At 33.6% G+C, this 24,819-nt stretch overlaps 1 protein-coding gene across 2 annotated transcripts in view; it reads right to left on the minus strand.

The window, feature by feature from the left end:
• Positions 1 to 13,583: 13,583 nt before the first annotated feature.
• Lrrtm4 (leucine rich repeat transmembrane neuronal 4) overlaps positions 13,584 to 24,819 on the minus strand; it is a 684,133-nt gene continuing 672,897 nt past the window's right edge. Inside the window, exon 3 of one of the 2 annotated variants that reach the window (XM_010631614.1) lies at positions 13,584 to 14,171. In XM_010631614.1, the coding sequence (XP_010629916.1) occupies positions 13,953 to 14,171 (219 nt within the window). In that variant the 3' untranslated portion in view covers positions 13,584 to 13,952. The remainder of the gene's footprint in view (positions 14,172 to 24,819) is intronic. The other variant, XM_010631615.2, reaches the window with a different exon arrangement.

The following is a 24,819-nucleotide window of genomic DNA, read 5'->3' on the forward strand; positions in this document are numbered from 1 at the left end:
CAGAGCAGTTTTTCATTTAAAGGAAAAACATCATAGCTTCTCTTTGGCATATCTAAATCGCCAACATCAATAGTCTTGTATCTTAAGGCCATTATTAAGTAATAAAAGGTTTTTTGAACAGAAATACTGCAGTATCACCACGGTCAATGTGATAAACAAGATAACTGCTAAGTGACCAATGGGTGGGCACCATATTCAGCATAGCTGCCCTGGCCGAAAGATGACTCATGTCTCAGCAAGATGAAGTAAGTTTGTTAGGATATAATCATTTCATACAGAACAGTGTGTAATGTAAAACTTTTCAGTTGTTTATTTCTGGAGTTTCCCATTTATTAATTTCTAACTGATAAGCAACACTTGGTAAGCAGTAACTACTCCATACATTGGGAGTGTCCCCTGTTGGTTTATAGAACTATTTAAAGCTGAGGAAGTGTGCTTTACCTGTATACCTTAGGAGACAATTTTTAGGGACATATTACCACACAAAAGGTCTTATATGGTATTATAAAGTCTCTAACTGCTTTACTATTTAGATAGAGAATCAAAATTTGCAAGTATATCTAAATAGTAACATGGACTTAATAAAAAATGTAAGACATTAATAAAAGAAATGTATACATTGGTTTATAATTACATTCTAAATGAATAGTACAAACAATTAAAATTTACAAAAGAAAAAGAATATCAAATGTGACTCTATTTTTGTACTCTGAATTTCAATATAAATGAAGTAGCAGAAGAGACAAATATTGATTTGAGATTCATTTGAAAATATTGCAAAAATTATATCTTTAGGAAATATTTACAGATTTTTAATAGTCAAATATATCTGTTTCCTCAATAAATAAAATTTCTTGCAAGCCATCCATAACCCTCACTGAGAAAGGTAACTTTTTACAAACAAATCAAAGCTGATTTCAGTATTTGCCACATATAACTTAACAGAGCATTTTATTTCTTTATTTGCTTGTCCACACCTTGAAGAAATAACATCAATATTTGGGCTGATGTTTCAGAATTTTGAAGTGTTTGTGTTGTTCACTGTTACAAAGAGTTAAAACTGAAGGGTTACGAAAAAACCTGACCATACATTTTCACAGAGAAAATACACTTGAAAAGGAAAATTACTTCATCCATATAGCAGCTAGTTAATATTTCCCAAATTTTTACAAAGGGTAGGACAAAGCTTGGGAATCCTATAGCACTGATTATAGGAAATAATGTTTTAAATAGCTAATTATTAAACATAGGTAGGTAATTTAACTCTCCCTGAAATCAGAAACAGGACGTTGAGAACAGACGCGTACAAATTGAAGACATACTTCGGGCAGAGTAATTTATCATACTTTTGAGGGTAAGTCATTAAAATACTTCTGAGATTGCTCTGGGAGCAATTCCTAGTGCCACGGAAAGGGTACCTGTGTACTGCCTTTTTGATATACTCATTTTTAGAAAGTTGATTCTTAAAGGCTAAGGTGTTCTTTGAAAAGATAACATTGAAGAGAGGTAAACACAAAAAAATACTTAAAAAGTACTGAACAATAAAGTTGAAAAAAACAATCATGACCTTGGGATGGATGAGAGCAATTGAGATTTTTAAGGGTAGAAAAATAAAAACAGAATTGTTGTTTTAAAGTGAGTTAAAAATACTACATCAGTGAGTGTTTACAAAAAGTTTTTGCTGGCTCAAACTTCAGTCAGGCACTGACTCTATTATAGACCTATCTCTGCATTTATAAAAATCCAACTTTAAGAAAAGACCTGCAGTCAATTTATGAAAAATCCTCATCCCTGATATCTGATCAGCTTGATGTCTGATCAGATTCCTCTTCCTGTACAGCTTCCCAGGTGATGAGTGATCAGCCTCCTTGGTCTTCAAGAAGACTCCAGGAATGTTGTTTAACCAGAAGCCTTTTTATCCATGATTCCTCCTTGGATAATTTCCCTTCTGCTGATCCTTGTCCCTCTCTTGGGCTATAAATTTGCACTTACTGACGTGGTATGACATTCACAGTTGAGCCTAGCCTGTCTCATACTGAAAAACTCTCTTGCAATGATCGCTACACTCACCACAGCATTCCTGTATAAGGTGTTCCTTACCACACTTTAAAAAATATTTGTGAATATTTTTTCTTTAGAAATGTAAATATTTGTACTTTGTTTCACTGATAGTACAGTTATTGATGAGAGACATTTCAATGTCATGAAGACATTCTAATTTGCCACTCATAAAATAGCTTTTCTTTATAAATATTTTACTGTTGGTCATTAGTTGCAGTAAATCATGTTTTATAACAGTAACAAAATCCCTGAAACAGCAGTGGATTAGCATAACATTCCAGTCACTAGCATTACTAGGTATGCTGATGTGGATGTATCTTAAAATTTTTTCTTAATATCAACAGAGGGACCCAGGCTCTTTCCTCAAAAATGTGGACAGGAAACAATTTTTGAAGAATGACATCCTGTTCTTGCTTGCCTCAAGCCACAGCTGATAGGTTACTCCTACTCTCTTTGATAGTAATGAGTACCCAGTTGTGGCTGAACTGCTGCCATCAGGGAGACTGGGAATGGTAGGAAACAGAAAAATTATCCGGTAAACAAGCACAGCTTCTACTTTTGGGTAACATAAAAGCAGTTGAATTATCAAAAGCTTTTGAAAATAAACATTTGGAAAGGAAACTTACTTCTAGTTCTACAGCAACTAGTCCTCATTCCCCCAAATTTTTACAGGCAATAGGATAAAGTCATATGTAATATATATATATATATATATATATTACATATGACTTTATCCTATTGCCTGTATATTTTGATCTACTTGTTTTATTTAACAGAAGATCTGAAACCCAACTTGAGTCATATTAGTTTACCAATGAAAACTAAAAGGAGATAATCTGAAAATCATTCTTCTGAGAGGAAAAATTTGATTATGTAATATACTATTACAGTGTGGCCATTATGAACTTGTACTATCACAGAAAGCAGGGTAAATACTAGATAATTTATGGCCCAAGGAGCGGTCTAAAATTCTTAGTAGCTGAGATGCAATTCTCACTCTGATTTTGGGGAGAGATTTGGACACTGAGATTGATAACACATGACATACACCAAAAGAGTGCAGAGGATTTTATTGCTCACATAATGTGGCTTTCTGGAGGGAATAGAGCAGCCTCCCAAGCTAGTTCAAAAATGGTCCTGCTAATCCAGGGAAAGGAGCCTGGCTTGGTATTTATGATTTATCTTCTTCACATGCTGGGGCTGAAGTGTGTGTTTCTGTACCCAGATGGGTCTTTACATGGTTTGAACTTTCCACTAGCTCCTGAGGAGGGGGTGCTCAGGTTTCTTGTTATCTTATCAGATGGAAGGCAGAAAAGCAAGGAGTGGAGCTGGGATGTGTTGACAGTCAGACATCAAAACGGAGTTAGGGTCCATACCAGCTTTTCTAGAACTGATCCAGTTTAAGTTTCTTATTATAAATAACTCAGCAAATCCTAAAGTTTCCCAACATTTTAAACTTTCATGTGTGTGTAAAGGATGAAAAGAGAGAGTGAAAAAAATGTTATTGTAGTGTATCATGGACGATGTATCTAAAAGCATACCTTGACAGTATAATTATTTCAAATGTTTTATATGTTATTTGGCTTATTAATCAAATTGTTACCCTGTATTTATATTAATTTTATTTTTAAAATTATTTTTGGTACATTTTAGATAAATATAATGATAACATTCATCATATGGAATTTGAACCTGTCGGTGATATGCATTGATTCTTCTTTGTTTCCTCTTTCCTTCCCTCCTTAACAAGATTAAATAAATGAATCTGATGCTGGCCAAAAAAAAAGAGTTGGAAGGGACAGAAAGAAAGAGCTGAGATGTGTTATATACATGTACTAATTCCTCATAATGAATGCAATATTTATGTACTGCAAACATGTATTAATAAAATTTTCAAAATACATTAATAGGACATGGGACAATTTACATTTCATGATCTGAGAAGATTTCTTATACAAATTTTGATTTTTTTTTTTTTTGTACTGGGGATCGAACTCAGGTCCTTGTGTGCAGGTGGCAGAACCATTGAGCTAAATTTTGAAAAGTGTTACATAGATATTTAATGTTAAAAGGTAATAAGTATGATAATATTAAAATAATTATTCTGTTTCTGAGAGAAGAGGATCATCCTTGGGTAAGTACTCCCCAAGTGTGAAACTTGAAATACATTCTAGAGCTAGAAAATTTAAAGTATATGCCCAGATTCAGTGTCCTCACAGTAATTTCAAACAGGGAATTTATTATAAATGTCATATTTTAAACTTTTTCTGGTGAGAACACAACAGTTTTGTATACAAACATATTGTTATATATAGATACCAAGCTGTATGGCAAATTTCTAGAATGTATTCATCTTGCACAACTAAAATTTCATACACACTAACAATGTGCATTGCAATGAAAAATTTTCCATGTCTCCTTCTTCTAGATCCTGACAATGTGATTCTTTTTATTGAGAACATACTGCTTGTCAGGCTCCTGAGTCTTGACAAATTTGAAAAATTATGATCAGTTCATAAGCAATTCGAAGCAAGCTGTGTACAATTTCCCCATTCAATATTTAGTTTAAGGACTGAAATTTTTTGTTCGTTTGTTTTTTTGTTTGGTACTAGGGATCAAACTCACAACCTTGCACTTGTAAGGTTGGCCCAGTGCTACCAAACTAAATCCTGGCCCTAAGAACTGAAAATTTTAACAAATAATATATATTTTATTAACCTCTCCTGTCTATCTGATATCTCCTGTCTATCGATGTTATAACTAATATCAAATTAAACAGTGGCATAAGTGGAAAGTACAAAAAGGAAACCCAGGCTGTATATTTTAATCTTAAATACCAAAAATCATTACATGGTTTAGAACTTTGGGGATATATATTATCTCACATATAATGCAGAAGAATCATAAGATCTTATCATTTAAAGGAATCGAATTAGCATCTACTTTAAGTTTCGAACAACCTGAACCTCTTTGTATAGTGTCTTTGAAGTTGTTCATCAGATATCCAGGTTTTTATTTCTGGCAACAGATTTTTCAGTACATTCAAAGATAGATTTTTTTTTTTTTTTACTATTTGTCAAAGCATAAAAATTCTCTTAGCTTCATTGAAATCCATCATTCTTGTTAAGATATTTTCTGGATAATCTTCTTTATTCTCTGTCAATGGCATTCTTAATAATTTCCATAGTTATGATATTGTCCCCCTTCTCTTCTCAATCCACACATCGCCCAGAGTTTATTTCGTTGTATCCCTTGCATTTAATTTAAACATCTAATATACACAGAAACATCTTTTTGTTGTTGTTGTTTCAGGACTACATATCTCACTAGCTCCTGAATTTTGCCATTTGTAAGCTTTTAAGTCTCTAAAACCCACTATGTCTGAGAGAAAATTTATCATTTTGTGTCACAAACCAGGTATTGTATCCCTTCCATGGCTACTGTCTCAGAGAACAGCATCAACATATTTTTGGTTGCTCAAATGTGAAACATGGGCTAAACACTTAGCAAGGCCTTCCTGTTTCTTCAGACATTTCCTGCTTTCAAAAATCTAGCCCCGAATCCTCTGTTTCCTAAAACCTATCATGTGGTGTTTTAAGAACCTATACTGCATAGGTGTTAAGAGCTCCTTTCTCTAAGGAGATATCTTGGCTCTGAGTCATGGCTTTGTCACTTGCTACCTTAATCTCTCCATTGACTGCATCCTCTTTTATAACATAGGGCTGACAATAATTGAAGTACTTCAAAGATTGTTGTGGGTTATTAAATATAAAACACTATATTAACCTTAACTAGTCTTTTAATTTTTGTGTTTTGCTCTCTATTTCCATTGGCAATTCCTCAGATTAGTCCTGCAACACTTCTCAAGTGCTCTACTAACTAACAATATTAACAATTGGTATTAAAAGTTCTGATCTATCTCCTTCTATTTATTCTTCATATCAAATCTAAAATATATTTATGTCATCATTAATATCTGTCCACAAGCTGCTTTTTTGCTGGACGTATAAATCCCATAACCCTCAAATTCATACCTACACTCCTTGGTGTTGTTCCCTCTGCTTGCTTGATCTATAGGCTTCGATGACTCTTTTACTTTCCTTTTCAGCATCTCTTCCCTTGCTTACTGTGTATTGTTTCCTTGATCCCTCATTATCTTTTCAATCTCTGACCTGAATCAAAGCCTAGCTGGGATATTCTCCCAACTTCCCACCCAATATGTAGCACCTCCACTCTTACACATTATGCCGCTGTAGTAGATGTTTCAATTCTGCTCAGTTTTTCTGTGTTGGAGAGCCCATGACATGGCACATAGTTGCTAATTTTCTTGTCCATAAAATGCTCCTGAAGGATGAAATAAGTGCCTAGTACATTTTAATGCTTCCTAGATATTTATTTAATAGATCAGTACATTTATTCAAAATTTACCACTTTGTACTATCTGTCCTAGATTTTTTGCATGTGGAAAAATAAACAAACACATTCTTTCTTTTGATGTTATAATCGTTTAAGTCTTCCATGATAGAAATGTTTTCCCTTCTTGAATCTCCTAGTGAGCCTAAATCACTCCAATTCATGCAGCAACTCTGTTGTGATTTCTTTCAACTTGATGGTCTACTCACGATACTCAAGGTGAATTTCAAAGTGCAAATAAACAAAGCCTTCTATATTTAATGAAACCATGATAAAATCCTGAGAAATCAGATGTTCTGCTTATATAAGAATTGGTGTTTCAGGCATTGCTTACATAATGTACTCTGATCCAAAGCCTTAAGTTGTTACTTTAAAGAAAATTTAAGTAATTTTTAGAGTGAAATATTCTCCAAAAAGCTACATGGTAGGTTTTAGAACTCTACACCCACACTAAATGTTTGTATTTCTCTTCCTTAGGTGAAACCTTAAGCAGATATTAAATGTATCCCTAAATGTAGTGTGTAGAAAACTCACTCAGCAGGTTCTGAATAGCTTTTATTTTAATGAAGAGTATGCCACAACATAATAAAATTTGGAAATGCTAAATTAAACAACGTCTTTAAAAAGGCTTTTAATATGTTAATGCACTCAGAATATGTGAGTGGGTGGATAAAATATGAAGCTTTCCTTTAAGGTTACTTGACCTTGGAAACCTTTTACATAAAGTACATCATGGGACTAGTACAAAATTCTTTGGAAAAATTTTTTTCTAAGTAATAGATTTCCTTCAGAAATTAAGATAATATATAAAACATCATTAATTAACTTTCTCAAAGACCTTATAAAGAAATATTTTAATAGTCCATGTGATAAAAATTGGAAGCAAACCATATAATCCCTCCTTAGTAATACATTTAGAGTTCAGGCCCACAAACAATTCCAACTAATCTGCTTTTCTTCTACTGTAATAACCTACTCATTTTATTATGTATGTTTTTCTTTCTGAAGTCAATTGAATTGCTCTAATAAATATTCTTCAGGTCTTTGCTTGTTTATTTATTTTCGGCTTTCTGAATGTTACAGACTGAATTGTGTATCCCTAAAATGTATATATCGAATAGCCATACTTCAGTGTCTCTGTATTTGGAGACAGGGTCTACAAGTAGAAAGTTTAGGTTAAATGTGGTCTCAAAAAATGACATGATTCAAGGAATTAGATTTCTTCAGAAGGAAACATCTGAGATTTCATGCCTTTCTCTGCTGCATGAGAACACAAAAGGAAGGAAGTTGTCCATAAAACATAAAGCAAGAGAGTCCTAATCAGGAAAAACTGCTGGTGCTCTGATCTAGGACTTTCTTTTCGGTAAACAATAGATGTATGTTGTTTAAAGTCATGATATTTTATTATAGTATTATGGTATTTTGTTAGTGCAGCCAGAGTAGATTAATGCACTTACCTGGTTAATCCTCATTTTGGGATTAATTTAGGAAGATCCCATTCATCATTCACCATCTAAAATCAAATGAGTATCCCCTAATGGAGTACAGCAAAGCTCAAGAAATTGGATACTAGGAACATTTTTTATCCCAAGGATTACTGCCCATGTAGTTCTTCCATTATTTTTAGTAGGACAGTTGTTTTTAAACCTATATAAAGTATAAACTTGTACATACCTTGATTTTATTTTGATGTTAATTTGAAAGAGAAACAAAAATGAATATTCTTACACTGTAATCAACTCCATGAAACTTGTCAAGAAATGGCTTAGATAGGATGAGTCAAGATGAATTTTGGTCGGCTCATCTCCCCTTACTACCAGCATTGCTGTTCCAAGAAACGCTGGCCTAGAAAACAGGAACGAATGACTTCACCGAGCTCTGTCTCATTTCTGATCAGAAGCTTCTCAACTCAGATAATTAAATATTTAAATGCATTATGATTTTAAAATGACTTACACTGTAGAAACAAGCCTAAACTCTTCCAAAGAAAGAAAGGGGAATGTCTTCTATGAAGAAATCTATTTCCCATTCACGATATCAAGTTCTCATCATTTCACAATTCTCATTTAAACCAGATGAATTTGATATTTATTACTAGAGAGATTAAAATATACTGACCCCCTTATTTGAATAAATACCTCTCAGAAATAAGAGTACATCATGCCATTTGTAAATGTATAAGTAGCTATCTGCAAAAATACCTGCTTTTCTTGATGGTCAAAGGAAGAGCATTCATTAATCCAATATTTCCAAGTAAGTTCTATGGGAAATTAAATCATCAGTGGTTGAATACACAAAATTCATGGGTGAATAAAGTTAAAATTTTTACTGAAATATGTCTGATATTCTTTAAATGTTAAATTTATTGGTAATATTTCTTCTTTAATTTCATAGTGAATAGGACTTTATTGTTGCATAGTATATTTTAGAAATGTTCTCCAAAAATGTATAAACCTTGTGTATTGGATGATTGTATAATGCTATTATTGTTAATTCATTTCTATTTTATTATTCATTTAATGTTGAACAGTAAATTATCACATTCATATATTAAATCTTCAAACAGTATCATCAATCTAAAGGAATTAAGTGTCTAGGTCTTGTAGCATTGATTCTTTAAATGTGGCCTATGTACCAGTAACCTCTGGTGGGAACTTATTAGAAAAATATATTCTCAAACACATTTTCATCTGGACTCAGTGAATCACTTGTGTTGGGATGGGACACCTCAATCTGCTTAACAACAAAAACAACAACAACAAAAAAAAACCTTTCAAGTACAGTGGATCCTTGATTTATGAACTCAATTTGTTCCAGAGGGCCGGTTGTAACTCAAGGTGGTCAATTGCCTTCAAAGTCTCTCTCCTGTATAGTTTTAGGACACACTTTCTTCTAAGCAGATCTCAGTGTCCTTGGAGAAATATTGGCCCAGGATTTCGCAGTTAATCCCACACAGGAAACAATATTTAATGATCCTTCTGTACCTCTTTAAGAGTTAAATCTATATATGAGATCATCTTGAAGCACAAGCGGCTGGCATTGTCATAACTCAAGTCTTTGAATGTAAGATAAAGCTAAACTTCCAGTTGTAACCCAAGTTGTTTATATGTCAGTCTGGTTGTAACTCAAGTGTTCACTATATTAAGATTAGAATGGAAACTCATATCTCAATGGAGTAGAAAAGGCAGTTTTTTAAAATGAGATTTTTTTTACCTCTGTATTAGTCAAGTTCAGAGAAAGCACTCTGAAGGAGTTCAGCTAGCTAGCAAAACAACATATTGAGAGAATAGAGCTCTTTCCCAAAAGGAAGAAAAAAAAACTGGCCCAGTAAAGCAAGTAACACCCACTGGGTGTTTGAAGGGCAGAGATCAATGAGAGACCTCAGAGCAGATGTGGTAAGAAATGACTGCAATTCAAGGCAGAAATCAAGTGCTGGGTAATATGGGAATGGGAAAAATAGTATTCAGCCTTAGAAGAACCAGGATCTTAGAAGCATTTCAATGTAGGTAGTGCTCAAAATTCCAGGGAGCAAAATAAAACAAAGAAAATTTTGTGACAGGAACAATGCTGAAATAATGTGGCTACAAATGAGCACTTGGACAGTTTCAGTGATGATTAATCCAAGGTTCTGAAGTTGTACTTTTCTAAATGAAAGGCAATTAATGGTTCCATAATATGGAATATGTGTTTTCATGAAAATGCTTGTGACTTCAGAAATTAAACAGATGCAGAGGTAGGGAGCTGGACAGGGTCATAGATAAGCTGATCTCATATGAGCCTTGGATTCCTCAGTTAAAAAATAAATTATCAACCTTGGTTAGATACGATGGGCTTGTAGAGAACAGTGAGTTTACTACTGTTTGCTTCTCTCCACTGCTTCATTACATGTATTCTCTGATTTAATTAAACTTAATTAAAGTGTATTGATGGCTCACAAAATGCAAAGGTTTTGGATGTAGATACTACATTCTCTCCCCTTTTCCAGTTTTCTGACATTGCCCTGTAGGTCTTCACTCAGTTCAGGGTAAAGCATGGCCTGAGGCCAAGGAGGGAATCTTCCTACAGCCTTGCTTCCAGTCACACTATTTCATTACTGAGTAAAACTATTGATGTACTATAATTTCATCTGCTTTTTTACTTTAGAAAGTACTTGGCATTCTGAAAGAGATGGCTCTCATTGTTTATATTCTCGATCACAGACAGTCATACATAAAATACCGTGAGTAGAGCTACAATAGGGTGGAAATTTAAACCAGTTATTTCAGTATTTATATCAATCAATCCTCTGCCCTAAGATATTTACTAATTGCTTTTTGCAGTAAGTAAGAGCAAACTTAGCATTGCAAAAGTATGTATGAAAACGTTAATCAGAATGTTTGGATAATTGACTGTTTCAATCTATATTGTGTCACATTCATAATTACTTTTAGGCATAGTTTTTATGCCTTCCTCTATAAATACTCCATGCAACTCCTAAAATTTGAAATTAGAACCTGCATAACCTTCAGAGGTTCAATAAACATTACAGTATAAAATCAAAGTTCTAATTAGGAGAGTGTTGAAATATAACTTTCTTTGAGAGGGTTCTTTACCATTTCAATATGAACATAAGTAGAATCCATGTAATTCCTGGCTTTTTACAAGATAGTGAAAAATATTTATATTTGCTAGAATCACAATTAAGATTTACAAATTTGTGAAAGACCATGGAGAAATCAGTTTTTACAGTTAGATACATGAATGGCATAGAAATGGAATAAAGGTGACCTGCACAGACAAGTATGCTGTCTACTGTTCAAAGACCCAGACAACGATTTAACCTAAATATTAACCAGAGGAAGCCTTGCATCCTGCTTGGTTATATCAAGGCTTCTGCATAAAAATGACTGATCTGGGGTTTAAGAGATCAATAATCCAATAGCAGGTTCTCCAGTCCTTTGTTGAAATATGACTTTCTCCTTAAGATGGTGTTTTCCCTGAAAACCTTCTTGACACCTCATATAATATCGTGACTGATATTTTCTACTAAGAACTTTTCCAAGCTTATGTAAAATTGCTTTTGGACTTATGGTTTTTTAAATTATTAAATCATCAATAGATTCCAAAGAAGTATAAACTTGTTCTGGTACAGGCAAGTAAATATTAAAGAAGTTCTTTGAATATTTTCATATTCACACGCTATCTGTTTTGTTCACAGTTTACTGTTTCATATTTGGGCAACATTAACCAAACGTGGAGGTTTTAAATAACTGGAGGAATGTTTACCTATTTAATACGTTTTTGGTTAAAAGAAGCAGAAATTCACTGGAGCTGAGTTAAGCCAACTTGGATCAAGGTATTTTCGATGTGGCCTCCATTAAATCAGCTCTAATGGGCATGAGTTGTGGGCGATGGGGGAAAGATGAAGGGGGTAGAAAGAGTTAGGAACATAATTACAATTTGGAAAGACACCCTCAGGAAATCTCTAATTATGAAAACACACTTCAAATCTATTTAACAAATTGTGAAAGGAAAAGCCTCGACACTAAAAATCTTCTTAAAATTTTATATCATGGTCAATCCATTCCACTGGCATGACTATAACATATGAAACCTCGATTGCCAGTATGGAAAGTAAAGTTATCAGAACTTGAAAACAGTGACCATTTCCAATATGTGAAAATAAAAACCTTGATTTAATTTTCTTTTAACACGACATCATTTTTTTTTCTCAAAAATCTTTCAAAAGTGGGCGGGGTCTTTCAAGATAGCATTTCAAGTCTAATTTAAAATAGTAGTAAAGCAGAATCATTTGAGAACAAAACATGCTTGGTACTTTCTGCTAGTTCATTTTTGTATGAAGATATTTGTAATTCTCTTGAATTACTATTATTTTCATAGAAATTGGAATTAAATAAATGTTAACTGTCATTTTAGTTCCTATGAGCAGCCAGGAGTACCCGATAGACACCCTTGAGAATGTAAAACTTGTTCTAATAAATGATGATATACATTTCGTACTTTACTTTTGTGTTAAAAATAAAACTAGACAAGTCAGACTAGTTACTACATCAGGGAACTGTCCATAGTAAATCATTGAATTGCTAAGATATGGACTCACAGCTCAAAGGAAGTCAAGAAATAAGAACTGAACTGAGATGTATATTATTATCTCCTTTCATTAGGGAAAATGAGTGAATTGTGCTTCTTTCTAGATAGAAATGAATGCCCATACGGTTCTTTCTCCCCCGTAAGACCATGGAAACTATGCATGAATATTAGGTTTTTCTTGTGTTGCATGATATCATTAGGTCATATTTCTATGAAAAAGAGTTTGTAAAACATTACTGAATAGGCCACATCTCATCTTTCTTTTCAAACCTTTTAAGGCCTCCTTACATAACTATGGAACCCTCAGAAGGCACTTGATTCCTATTGATTTGCCCTGATACAGACACATTGCACAAATGTAAAGCACTCATCATGAGGTGGGCTGTGGTGTACCAACCACAAAATAATGTATTTATTTTTCAACATTGTCTCTTTTATTGATAAAAACTACACAAAAGCTAATGATAATTAATTTAAAAATCAATGTTACACATGATCTCCTATTTAGAAATGTGTCAGCTCTTTCTTTAGCCAACTGCATGGCCATTGTTCTTATATATCCGTTGTCCAGGTGACAAAAATTCTGCTTATTTTCTCCATCCAAGATCTTCAGTCTCTCTTCTCAACTTCCTTAATGAGGGCTGCTCATGGAGTTAAAAAAAAAAATCCTAATATCATATACAACATATGTCTCGAAGCAGCATTCACCTAGATTTATTGAACTTTTATTCCAGTAATTTTACCGAACTCTGTGGCCAACTTTCCTTATTTGTGGTCTGTGGTAAAGCAAATTTTCTTTTGGTACAATGGAAGCTTGAATGCCTACATTTAGATTTAAGAACAGAATCACTAGACCAGGAAATAAAATAATAATAATAATAAACCAAACAAGATCAAACAACATTTTTTTAGGGAAAAAGAAAATGAAAGCAATGGAAATCAAGTCTGTGAGTGTTACACGCACTTGACAAAGAAAACTAATGTTTCCCCCACTTCCCACCCACCCCTTATATTGCCCCTGTGGTTCGCCAGCCCAGGAACCATGCAGTGTAGAAAAATCAAATATACAAACAAACCTATAGATAGCTAGGGTGAAATCTATTTTTATAAGAACGTAACACTCTTGACTATTTACATTCGGGAGCATTTTCCTTTGTTTGTTCTATAGTTTAAAGCAAAGAAAGTCCGGTAGCTCTCCCGGTTTTGCTGCAGGAGCATCCGCTGCCCTCTTTATGCAGTTTTGGTTTTTCTTTTCTCTAAGCCATAAATTCTTTAACAGGATCGATGAGTTTGCAAGGTTACGCAATTGTTGGACACCCATTCTCCTTTAGGATGAAAGCCCTCCCCCTCCCCCCGGCGAGTTCCCCCATGAGGAGTCGGCTTCCTCATTAGTTTGTTATTCTCTCCAGGTAAATGGCCGGTGCGGCCGACCTGGCGATGGTAGCGATGAAGCTGTGGTCCCTCCCGAGCTCCAGGCTGGGTTCGTCCTGCTCTGGAGACATAGTGTCATAGCCCTTGTTGACGTGCAGTGGCTGGTGAGCCTGGCAGTACCCGATCACGGACTGGTCATAGCTGTAATAGGGCAAGGGCTTCACGTGGTGTGGCATCTGGGTAGGGGAAACAGAAAGTAATTATGAAATTACTTTGATTAAAGTATTTATAATTTTAAGTACTTACATATTATATAAGTATTTATAATTACTTTGATTATAAGAATTTAAGATTGTGAAAATGCTTTGGAAAATTAAGACAGCATTCCTCAAGTTTTATTTTTGTTCTCGGTGCTGTTTCAAATACTAATAAATATTGAATTATGGATTGTTATTAATTTATTTTTGTATAGCCCGATTATATGTACATTCAATTTAAAATCATATACAACATTATTTCAGTGCTCTATTATCTATTGTGCTAGCCATTGCCTATCAATCACTATAACAGAAAATTTGCAACAACCCAAATGCCCATAAACAGGGAATTGGAAAGGTGTTATGTACATCCACACATTTGAATGCAGACGTTACGGAGATAAGGTGTGATCTAATATGCCAAGATATATTAAGTGGTAAAAGATTGGGTGCAATAAACTGGAGACTGGATAAAGAAGATGTAGTTTTTCTATAAAATGGAGTACCACTTAGCCATGAAGAATGGGAAACTAGAGTCATTTATAGGAAAATAGATGTATGTACATTGAGGCCATACTCTTCAGTGAAATGAATAGGACACACGTGTAAATACCAAATAGTTTCTGAGGTGTGAAAAGTTAAAAGTGTAAATAAGGTACAAACTGTACAGTTGACAATGTGAAATAGTAAGGAAGAAAAGGGCTAAAGGAGTAGGGGAAGTGGGAAGGGTAGGGGAAAGGAAAGAAGAAAAAAATGAGAAAAGGAAACAAAGGGAAACAAAGTCTTTGTAAATAGGGAAGGGGGAGGGGTGAAGGGAGGACAGGGGAATGGGAAAAAACAAGAACCAAGGTACATCATGTGAAGGTACAAGATTCCAATGATGAATGTAACTGTACTATATACCTAAAATGTACCAATAAACCCAATGGCGGGGATAAAGATTGGACACAAGAGAATGCATAGCATGGTCCATTTTGAAAAAGTATGAAATAGGTATATTTTATCTGTAAATATAAATATATATGTTACAACATGTTTATTTTTCATTTGTACTTTTCCTGCATTCCAAATCTTTATTATGGGCACATACAACTTTTGCTTAAAATTTAAGACATAATCCTATAGATTTTTAACAGTTAATCATTTACAAATATAAAATCTTTATAACCAAGGGAGATATTACACAATGTATTTCTTTTTGATTTAACAAGCTAAATATGTCTGACGTTAGTGTAATTGACCCAAATGATGGCCTACAGAATTTTTTAAATAGGAAAATGTGAAAATATTATAGTGCTTTTGTTTTTTGTGCTGCTTTTTATTAAATCACAAATTCCTGAAAATGTATCTCAAAATTAGAAAAAAGGAACATGGTGATGCTTAAGTGCTTTTTTGTTTGTTTTCTGTTTTGCTAACAATTTTCATGATCTGTCCACTCGGTTTAAAACGTAAAATGTCAATGCTCAATATGAACTCATGCCTAGAACCGTAGAGAATCTTTTAGTCTTTTTCTCATTCTTGCTTTTTCACTCCAATTCTGAAATAATTCGTGTTAACACTAAGTCATTTTCTCAGACTTACATTTTTCTAAGCCTGAAAAAACTGGAAGAGCTGGTATCAAAACTGTAGCCCTTCAGAATGGTCTTCATGGAATTTAACAAATCTTTGAGGCGCGATGAAAGCAAAACCAGCCTTATGCTGAAAGAAGAGTTGGGGAGACAGGCTCTCGAGTAGTTAGTATATGTGGCTGCCAAGGAAGGCAAGCAGGGACTCTGTCCAGGGAAAGATGCAAGTGGGAGCTTGTCAGAGCTGCTATGCATTGAAAATGTAGTTTGTGTCAATTATTGAGCAAAGGCTTTTCTGGATGCTTCTTGTTTTGTGGTGTTTTTTTGGGGGGTGGGTATTGGCTATACAGAATGGTGGTATTTTGGGAAATTGGTATGCATCTTGATCATTTTCAATCCCTTTGCCCTCCTCTCTCTTATTTGTCTTATCCCTCTGATCTTATCCATTTCCAAGTCTGCCTTCTTGTTTCTTACCATATTTCCTTCATTTTCATTGACTCGTTTATTTGTATTTTAGATTTCTCCTATAAGAGAAACCATGTGATATTGTACTCTTGTTTGATTTGTTTATTTTTCCTAATTCTTGATCCCATGTTAGAACATTTTTTGTAACCCGATAAAATGTAGATTAAGAATCTACAAACAATAAAATTGCAAAACTTTCATTGCTCTGTAAAGTTAGAATTTGTGGCAGTTTTAAAACTATTGTTTCTCACCCCCAGCTCCACTTTTTGTTATTGGCTTTGTAATACTTGGGCAGCAGCTCTGAGAACTGCATTTCTGTTTTCCTGCACCTTCTTCAGACTTTGTCAGTTGAAGGGAATAGCAAAGCTTAGAGCAGCGAGAGGAAATTATTTCCATTATGGACTTTCTCTCTATTTCTTCCTGTTGCAAGATTTCACCCCAACAATTCTTCATTTCAGCTTATCAATTTGTGCCCATAGCAACAAGTGATATAGTCTTTGTAACATTTGAAGCAAATGGAACATTTTATATCATCACACCTGTCTTTTCCACACCAGCACTAACAACACAGAACTCAGTTTCCTCTTCACCAAGCTGCTTTTCCAAACTTTCTAGTGATTCTAGAAAATTCTTTTTGTTTTTTTAGGCCTGCATGTAGGAGTGTTAGCTACTTCCTAAAGCTGCCTCTGTGATACCCTGGAACTACCTTAGACTTTTAATTAATTAATACTTCTAACAATTATTCATAAAGTGTATTTAGATGCATGGCCAATCTCTTGAGTGGACTATCTCTTATTTTTCTATAGTGAATCTGCAGAAATTAAATTGTTTTAGCTTATAATGTACAGCTGTTGAACGTGAGAGACTGTTACTTCATTTTTCAGATGGAGTTAACCAGTATTAAATCTAATTTGGCAACTTTATTTTCAGAAGTCATTCCTCCATTACTACACAGATAGTCTCTCAAATTTGCTCCAGTGTTTCTTTACTGGTATCCTCATTAACATGAAGAAGATAATTTTGACACAAGTTCATTTTTTACCTGAAAATTATATTTTAACACCTCTGTTTAATAAAAGAAAAGTCAGTGCCTCACATTTTTTAAAGATCTAGATTAAAGCAATTTTTTATGAAGGATCAAAACTCATTAGTAGGTTAGAAAACTAATTTAGGGAATCCAGATATGGATTATAGAAATTAACAAGAATCTAAAGTATCAGAGTATAAAGTAAGGGAAGGTAGATACCTAAGTTTTCTTTTGAATTTATGTGCATCATTTCAGGGTGTATACTGGTGATACTGTGAATTAAGAAAAATTAGAATTCACAGTAAAATATATTTTTGAAAAATAATTGATCAAAGCATTTATTCAGGTCACAATTTGAGTGATTGTCAAAAGTCTGGATAAATTATCATCCCATTTATATTATTCTTTTTATTCTTAACTCATACAATTCATTGTTTCCATGATGAGTTGGAAATTTAAATTAATATTTAACTTTCAGTGATGAGGCACATCTACTTCAATGAAAAATAAAAGCTATTTTAGCAACTGTTTTAAAATAGTAGAGGGTTAGTTAATTGTAATAGAATTACTAATCAAGTAAATGGTTGGTATAATTTTGGATATATAAATTTATTTTCAAAAAAGAGATAAATATGAATACATACTAGGTCAAAGTTGCAGCTTATATAGAAGAGTTTGAGATATTAAACAATAATTTTTGTGCTGAAGATGAGATCAAGGAATTGGTTATAAGGTAGTATAGGGCCAAGTTAGTAGGTACTAAGTATAAAGTTAATTTTCCTCACTCCAAACCTATGGATTTGTTTGGCTTTTATTATTTGTTATTTATTTTTACCACCTTACAAATCAAGGTCCAGCTATTAACTGTCTTTTTAAACAAGCTCTATTTTGACAAATGTCGTAGGATTTTCAAGCCTGTCAAACAGAAGAAAATATGTGTGATTTGTGTCATGAGTCACCACGGACTCTCAAAAAGCAGAGAAACGGATACAGACACTTCAATCTGTCTTTCTGGCAGGAAGAAGACCAACCTACAAGTAACACAATTCATTCTTAATTTTTGGTTGTTAACAGATGGAGGAGCATAACTTGTAAACAGCAAAAATAATTCACCAAATTATTCCCAAACATTTACTGGATATCAGATATTTGTTGCTAACTTTCACTTAAAAGAATGACTCATTTTCTCCAAAATAACCAACTTACTAAAAGGCATTAAAATCAACAGTAAGAATGTATGGTGGTTCTGTCAAACTCTGATAGCACTGTGAATGTTTTTTCCTCAGTTTTTGCAACAAATAGCAAGTGGGATGCACAAATATGCTTAAGAATTGAATATGAGAAGGGGTCAAAATCTTACAAATTCTTCTATACAATCAGGCCAATGTAAAGGTGAAAACCCACACCACATCTTGAACGTTGTTGAAACTTCAATGTTTACTTCAAGCCCTTATTCAAAACATAAAGAAACAGTTACATAACTAAGAAATTATAATATTTGTCTTCAAGTTAAAGAGACTCAAAAGTCAAAGGAAGTACATTCATACAGAGCTTTAGGTTTATGTTTCAGCATTTGTGAACTCAGAAAATTTATCTTACTATCACAATTGTACTAGTTTATTAGTTTACTGCAAAAAAAACAAAATCAAAACCCACAAAGACTCATGCCATTCATATTGCATTTGAGACAGGCTTAGAACCTCTTGCACTATAGAAACCATTGTAAATTATGTAAATCATTTGTAGCCTGTAAAACTGACCAATTGCAAAAAATGTAAAACCAAGTGAACTGGAATGCTTTGAAAGCATACATGCAATGTTTGCTCATTTACTCTTCAAGTCTATTCTATAGGGCACTATGTAATCAACTGAATTTGTGGTTTCTGATCAGCTAAGAGACTAAGGTCTTGTACTTTATAGTAATAATGTACAGTACATTAACCACCTGAGTCCCTATGTGGATCATTGTTTCCCTTCCAGTAGTCAAAATAAAGTATTCTTAAGTTCCCCTTAATGTAGTTTTGGTATTTTCGTAAATGTGTTCTCAGAGCTATTGCAAAGGGTCCCAGTGTTCCATCAGCTCTCTGCCAGACTCAAAATTATAGCTCAGCAGAACAACACTATTTAAAGGTGTCCTCATTAGCATACCTGGCTACTCACTGGCTGCATTAGAAACTACATTTTATTTACAGACAATAGCTGTGTTATAAAGAACAAAAAAGTCACACTGGGAGAATATATTATGATAATGAAAATTTTCATTTGTCTCTCTGAAGTATTGCAATTTAAAAAATAAAACTTAAAATTCAATTGAAGCATATTTTATAATCAAATCTGAGGTAAGTTACAAAGGGACAGAAGCATTATTATGACTAATTAGATATCACTTTAATATTCTTGAGTTTCATGTGAATTCTCTACAATTGGAGAAATTAGAAATACTTAATTTACCTGTATAAATTTTAGATAAGCCTGGAAGTCCTTCTTAGCTTTTAAGAAAAATGAGAGACACTGAAAATTTTGCCTTACAGTTTTCATTCAGAGGTGCAAGGACAGGAGGGGGTCACCGAGGGGCTCATTAACGAACGTTTTCAAGTGTATTTTGTTGAAAAAGCTTAGAAAACTTAGTGTACATTCTAGTTCTCTAAAATATTGTTCCTGTTGTTCAAGACATGTTTTTTTTTTCCTAACAGTGGAAGGGAGTAAAAATATGATACAGTCAGTCCTATCAATTACAGGGGCTTGTAGTGTTAGTGAATCAAAGAAAGAAGCTAGAGAGGGAGAGTAGTTCTAAATCTTGGGGGCAAGAGTGAAAGTATAGAAGGTTATGTAAAACTTCAAATTCTGAAAATTGACTACAGTTGCATAATTTCGTACCTGTAATAATGTTCAAATCGGAAGGGGAACGAGGGAGGGAGGGCGGGAAAAGGAAGAAAGGGACAAAAAAGAATCGAAGGAGAAAATGGAAATAAAGCTTTTGTAAATAAGGAAATAAAGCTTTTGTAAATAAGGAGGGAAAAAGGAATCAAAGGGAAGGGAGGGGGGGTGGGAAAATAAGAAGCAAGATACTTCATGTACAGGTACACAGTTCCTATGATGAATGTTTTCATTATGTATATCTAAAAAGTATCAATAGAAAAATTAATAATTATTTTTAAAATGAACAATAAATGTGTCTGTATAGTATGACAGTGTTGTGAGGTGGACTCTTTGTATCCTTGCTCAAATGCTTTTGAAGTCCAGATTTGGTTCGAGCATGAAATTCCAATAGTGTTAACCTCTTTTCTCAAGGGTATTAGAATTCCTTGTAAGTAGTTTCAGAATCTGATCATTCCTAAATTATCATGAACTATCACTAATCTTGTTTATTAACTTTTCATGAACATTATTCACATTTCAGTATGACTTCCTTCAACTGAAATCATGAAAAGTTGATTTTCAATCTCCTAAATGTCATTTGGCCTTTAATTTCCAGAATTAAAGGCAAGTGACTGAATATTGAGATCATTTTAAAAATGCCATCATATAAAGCCAGTGAAGAATTCAGCACAGCTAAGTTGCTTAATGAAGATAGACACTTGTCTCATTGAAAGTAAAATTGATTTTAAAATGAAGGGTAATAGCTAAATGAATATATAACTTAGACTTTATTTCACTTACTATATTAACATGTAACAAGAATGCACAGAAAATCATTACATGTAGACAATTCTGGGTTTTCGATAAACAAGTAGGTTTTTCTTTCTGTTTTCCCAGAAATTTTGATTAAAGCTAACAGAACTTCAATTCATGCAAGTACATTACATAAAAGTGAAATTTAATTGACTCGTGGCATAGAAGAAAGGATTTAATGGCTATTCTGAAGTGTGACTAAGACACCACTGACTCTCAGAAAGGACTGAAACTACACAGAAACACAGATATCACCAGAATTTTCCTGATAATCACAGCATGTCATCTTCATTAATGGGATTAATCCTGTTCTACGATGGAGCATTCTTGTTCTTTTTATGGAAGCTTATTTCATAATTAGCATTCAGACATGTAAGCATTCATTTCTGTTCATTAAAATACAAAACTTGAAGTACCATAACATTAAGCAAAAAAATGTTTATCAAAAGATTATTTTATGGCAATATTTTGAAAAGTTACTTTAAAGTCAAACGTTAACAAGTGCTCTTTTGTATTAAGTTGAAAATATGAATCTTGATCTTTGATTACTAGCTCTGGCAGTAACCCTTAAAATAAACAAATATTATTATAAATAAAGGATGTTTTTAGTGTTTGGTTTCTTCCATCTTTAAATCAAAACTCTAAGAAACTTCTGTAAGTAGAAAGGCAAATGTATTAGCAGAAAGAAATTACTAGCATATAATTCAGTGAAGGTGTAGACCAGGTGGTTGTTGTCTGGAAAAAGATTCTTGGCAGAAGTATAAATCCCTGCCCCTTGTGGTGCATTAAGAATGGGTGAGGAAGGAAAATAAAGGAGGTCTGAATAGTTTCTTAGCTGGCAGTAAAAGCAGAGTATTGGAGATGCAGGAAAAGAAGAAGCTTAAATCTCACTCCCAAGATTTATATTGTTGAATAAATACTGTACCAAGGAAGAGTAATGCCTCAATCAGCAATGAGTCTTTCATTTAGAGACGTTAAAATCATTTCCAGAAACAAAATCTATCTGCTTGCTGTTTTAATTTTTGTTGTTCATCTGCCAATGGTTATTCCTTCTCTCTCCACCAACCTCTCAGTTGACTGAATAATTAATCAAATGATAAATGTCTACAAAAAGGCACTAATGACCTTCCTGACTTCTTAATACTTACTACAGGCAAATAACTCCTTCCCTAAGGTAACTATTATACTCAGAAATAAGAATGATTCAAGAATTCAAGAGAAGATAAATCCCCTTAATTATATGAGATGGTGATATTTCCTGAGAGTGAATGAAAATAGAAAAAAGCACTCAATTGCATTGGAATTTGATATTTAAAACATTGCTTAGTTACCTAATATATATGCATTTATTTGTTGAATGAGAGAACAATACCCTGTTTTTTTCTGTTTTGATTTAAGGTTAAATCAGTAAGAAATATTAAAAATCGTTAAGTAATTCACTACATGCATTGATCTTTGTTTCTGAAAAATTTCAAAAGAGAGCAAAATTGTGCATGATATTAGTTGCTCTACTTTCATTTGGTTCATGGACTAAATTATACACTAGTATATGAAATGCAGCAATAAGTGTTGATTTTTGTATTGACTGGACTGTTCAGACCATTTTAAACTTAAAATTTGACAAAAGTTGCTTTGTAAAGTTTGTCTTATGTTCTTATTTAAGTGTGGAAATGTGTACCATTTGTGCATTCATGATTATACACATTTTTACTTTCAAGTTAGTTCTGGGATATCAGAACAGAACATGCACTTGAATCTTTATTGCTCTCCTACCAGGATGTGGTGTCTATAAGGTGTCCAGAGAGTTGATTAAGTTAATGAATGAGGTACTAGATGTTCTTTGAAGTTAGCTTTGACTCCATTAACTGGGAAGCTTATTACATTAACAGCATTCTCAGCATTTAGTAAGGTTCTGGGATAATGAGCTGGATTAATTAGCTGGTATTTCTTTCTAAAGGCTTTCCTTCTATAGCTCAGGCTTCTTGATTCAGAAGACCACGGTTTCCCCAGTAGTGCATAATAAGCAAGCATCCTATCTTAGTGTATCTACATAAATTTGTTTCCAAAGCAATTTAACAAAAGAGATGATAAAACTTCAAATCACACATCTTCTTCCTCAATGGAAACAAATGTGGAAGTTTTAGTAACACACATAGTGATGTAGAGAAGACAGTTTTATCTCCTAAAAGATAATAAGGCCTAAAAGATATGTGGTCCTAAACCCTCTCCTGGAAAAACAAAACAATACAAAAGTAAACAGCAGAAATAAAATTGATCAGCACTTATAATAATTTACTTTCAGATAAGTTTATTTTAATCCCTTCTAACTATTTACAAAAGGAAATGCTGGCAGGAATGCTCGCACTAGAGAGGGGCTATCAAGACAGAAGAGGACTTTTCTATCAGCGCCCCTTCTCAGTTTCTCCAGTGCAGACAACAGTCTATTCAAACTTCCATGAGTTTCTATAGTATTTTTCTCATGTGTACATTAAACAGTTTATACCTCCTTAAACTTGTTTTATATGAGAACATGATTCTTGACTAAGCAAAGTAAAATCGATCTATTTGCTGTTTGATAACACACTCACACTATGAGTCTTCCAGCGCATCCAATCTGAAAGTGCAGTGGATAGTCAGGGTGATGTTTAACTGAGTCAGAAACTCCCACCTGACCGACTTAGCATAGCTCTGGGTGTGTCTGAAGGATGAATTTACTGGAGTAGAAAGACGCAACCCGGGTGTAGGCAGCCCTACTCATCAGTAGGCTTGTAGCCTGGATGGAATATTAAGAAAAAGAAGTAGCCTCTGTTTCTGTTGGCCATCTCCTTTGGTCATTTGTCTCCAGGCTCCCAGAAAAGACTCTTCAGCCTTTCAGGCCAGACTCTTTAGCTTCCTGATGGGAACTCTCACGGGACTCTGCAGACAATTCCAGGCATTCTTTGCCTTTCAACTAAATCTTTCCAATCTCCAGTGTTTAGATGGCCTTTTTGCATGCTTTCACACCTGACTCTGCAGGCAGCTATTATAAGCCTTGAAAATATATGAAATATATATTCATTTTATTTTTTTATTAAATCCATTCCTTGGAACACTGCCTGATATAGTCAGTTAAAGCTAAAAGCTATTTAACAAATTTAAAATTGAATTGAAATTCTAAAGCAGAAGTATATTTTCTAGGGTAGACTGAAAACCAACTGACACACACAGAAAGAGGAAAACCCAGAAAAAATAAAATATATTTGATAGAATGGAATGACTGCCCCTCATCTAAAGTAGTTTAAATGGAATTTCTTGGAAGCCAAGCTGCTTCTAAGGACAAGTTACTTTGAGATATATGTTTAATTATACAAATAGAAGAGGCTACTTGGAAAAATGCAATTCAAATTTTTATTCTGATTGAATATAATTCAGAATAGTGTAGCAGAGCGATACATAAATAATACTGGTTTCATACTTTAAATAAAATGTGTAAACATCTGGATGTTCGCCATGGTGGTGTATATACCATTAAGGAGTAATTATACGAGTGAATTTACCATCAGAGTTCATTTATTTATGTGTCCATTCATTCATTCTCATGACAAATATTTATCACAAGGTTGGCAAACATTTCTATAAAAAGCCAGTAAGTAGTATTTTAGGTTTTCAAGCGATATGATGTTTATTGTAATGACTGAACTCTGTAACAACTATACAACTATGCTTATGCTTTTATAATGCAAAATGGGTTTAAATTCAAATGAATGAGCATGGCTTTGTTTGAATCAAACTTTAAGGACTCTGAATTTTAAATTTTATCTAAAATTCATGCTTTACAATACTAAAATTCCTTTGAAGTGTTTTTTTTACACATTTTTAAAAAGTGAAAACATTTAGCTTATAGGCTATTTTCCTGTAC

Source organism: Fukomys damarensis, unplaced genomic scaffold (genome assembly GCF_012274545.1).
Source record: "Fukomys damarensis isolate Sample0158 unplaced genomic scaffold, DMR_v1.0_HiC HiC_scaffold_2, whole genome shotgun sequence".
In the NCBI taxonomy this organism is placed as follows: Eukaryota; Metazoa; Chordata; class Mammalia; order Rodentia; family Bathyergidae; genus Fukomys; species Fukomys damarensis.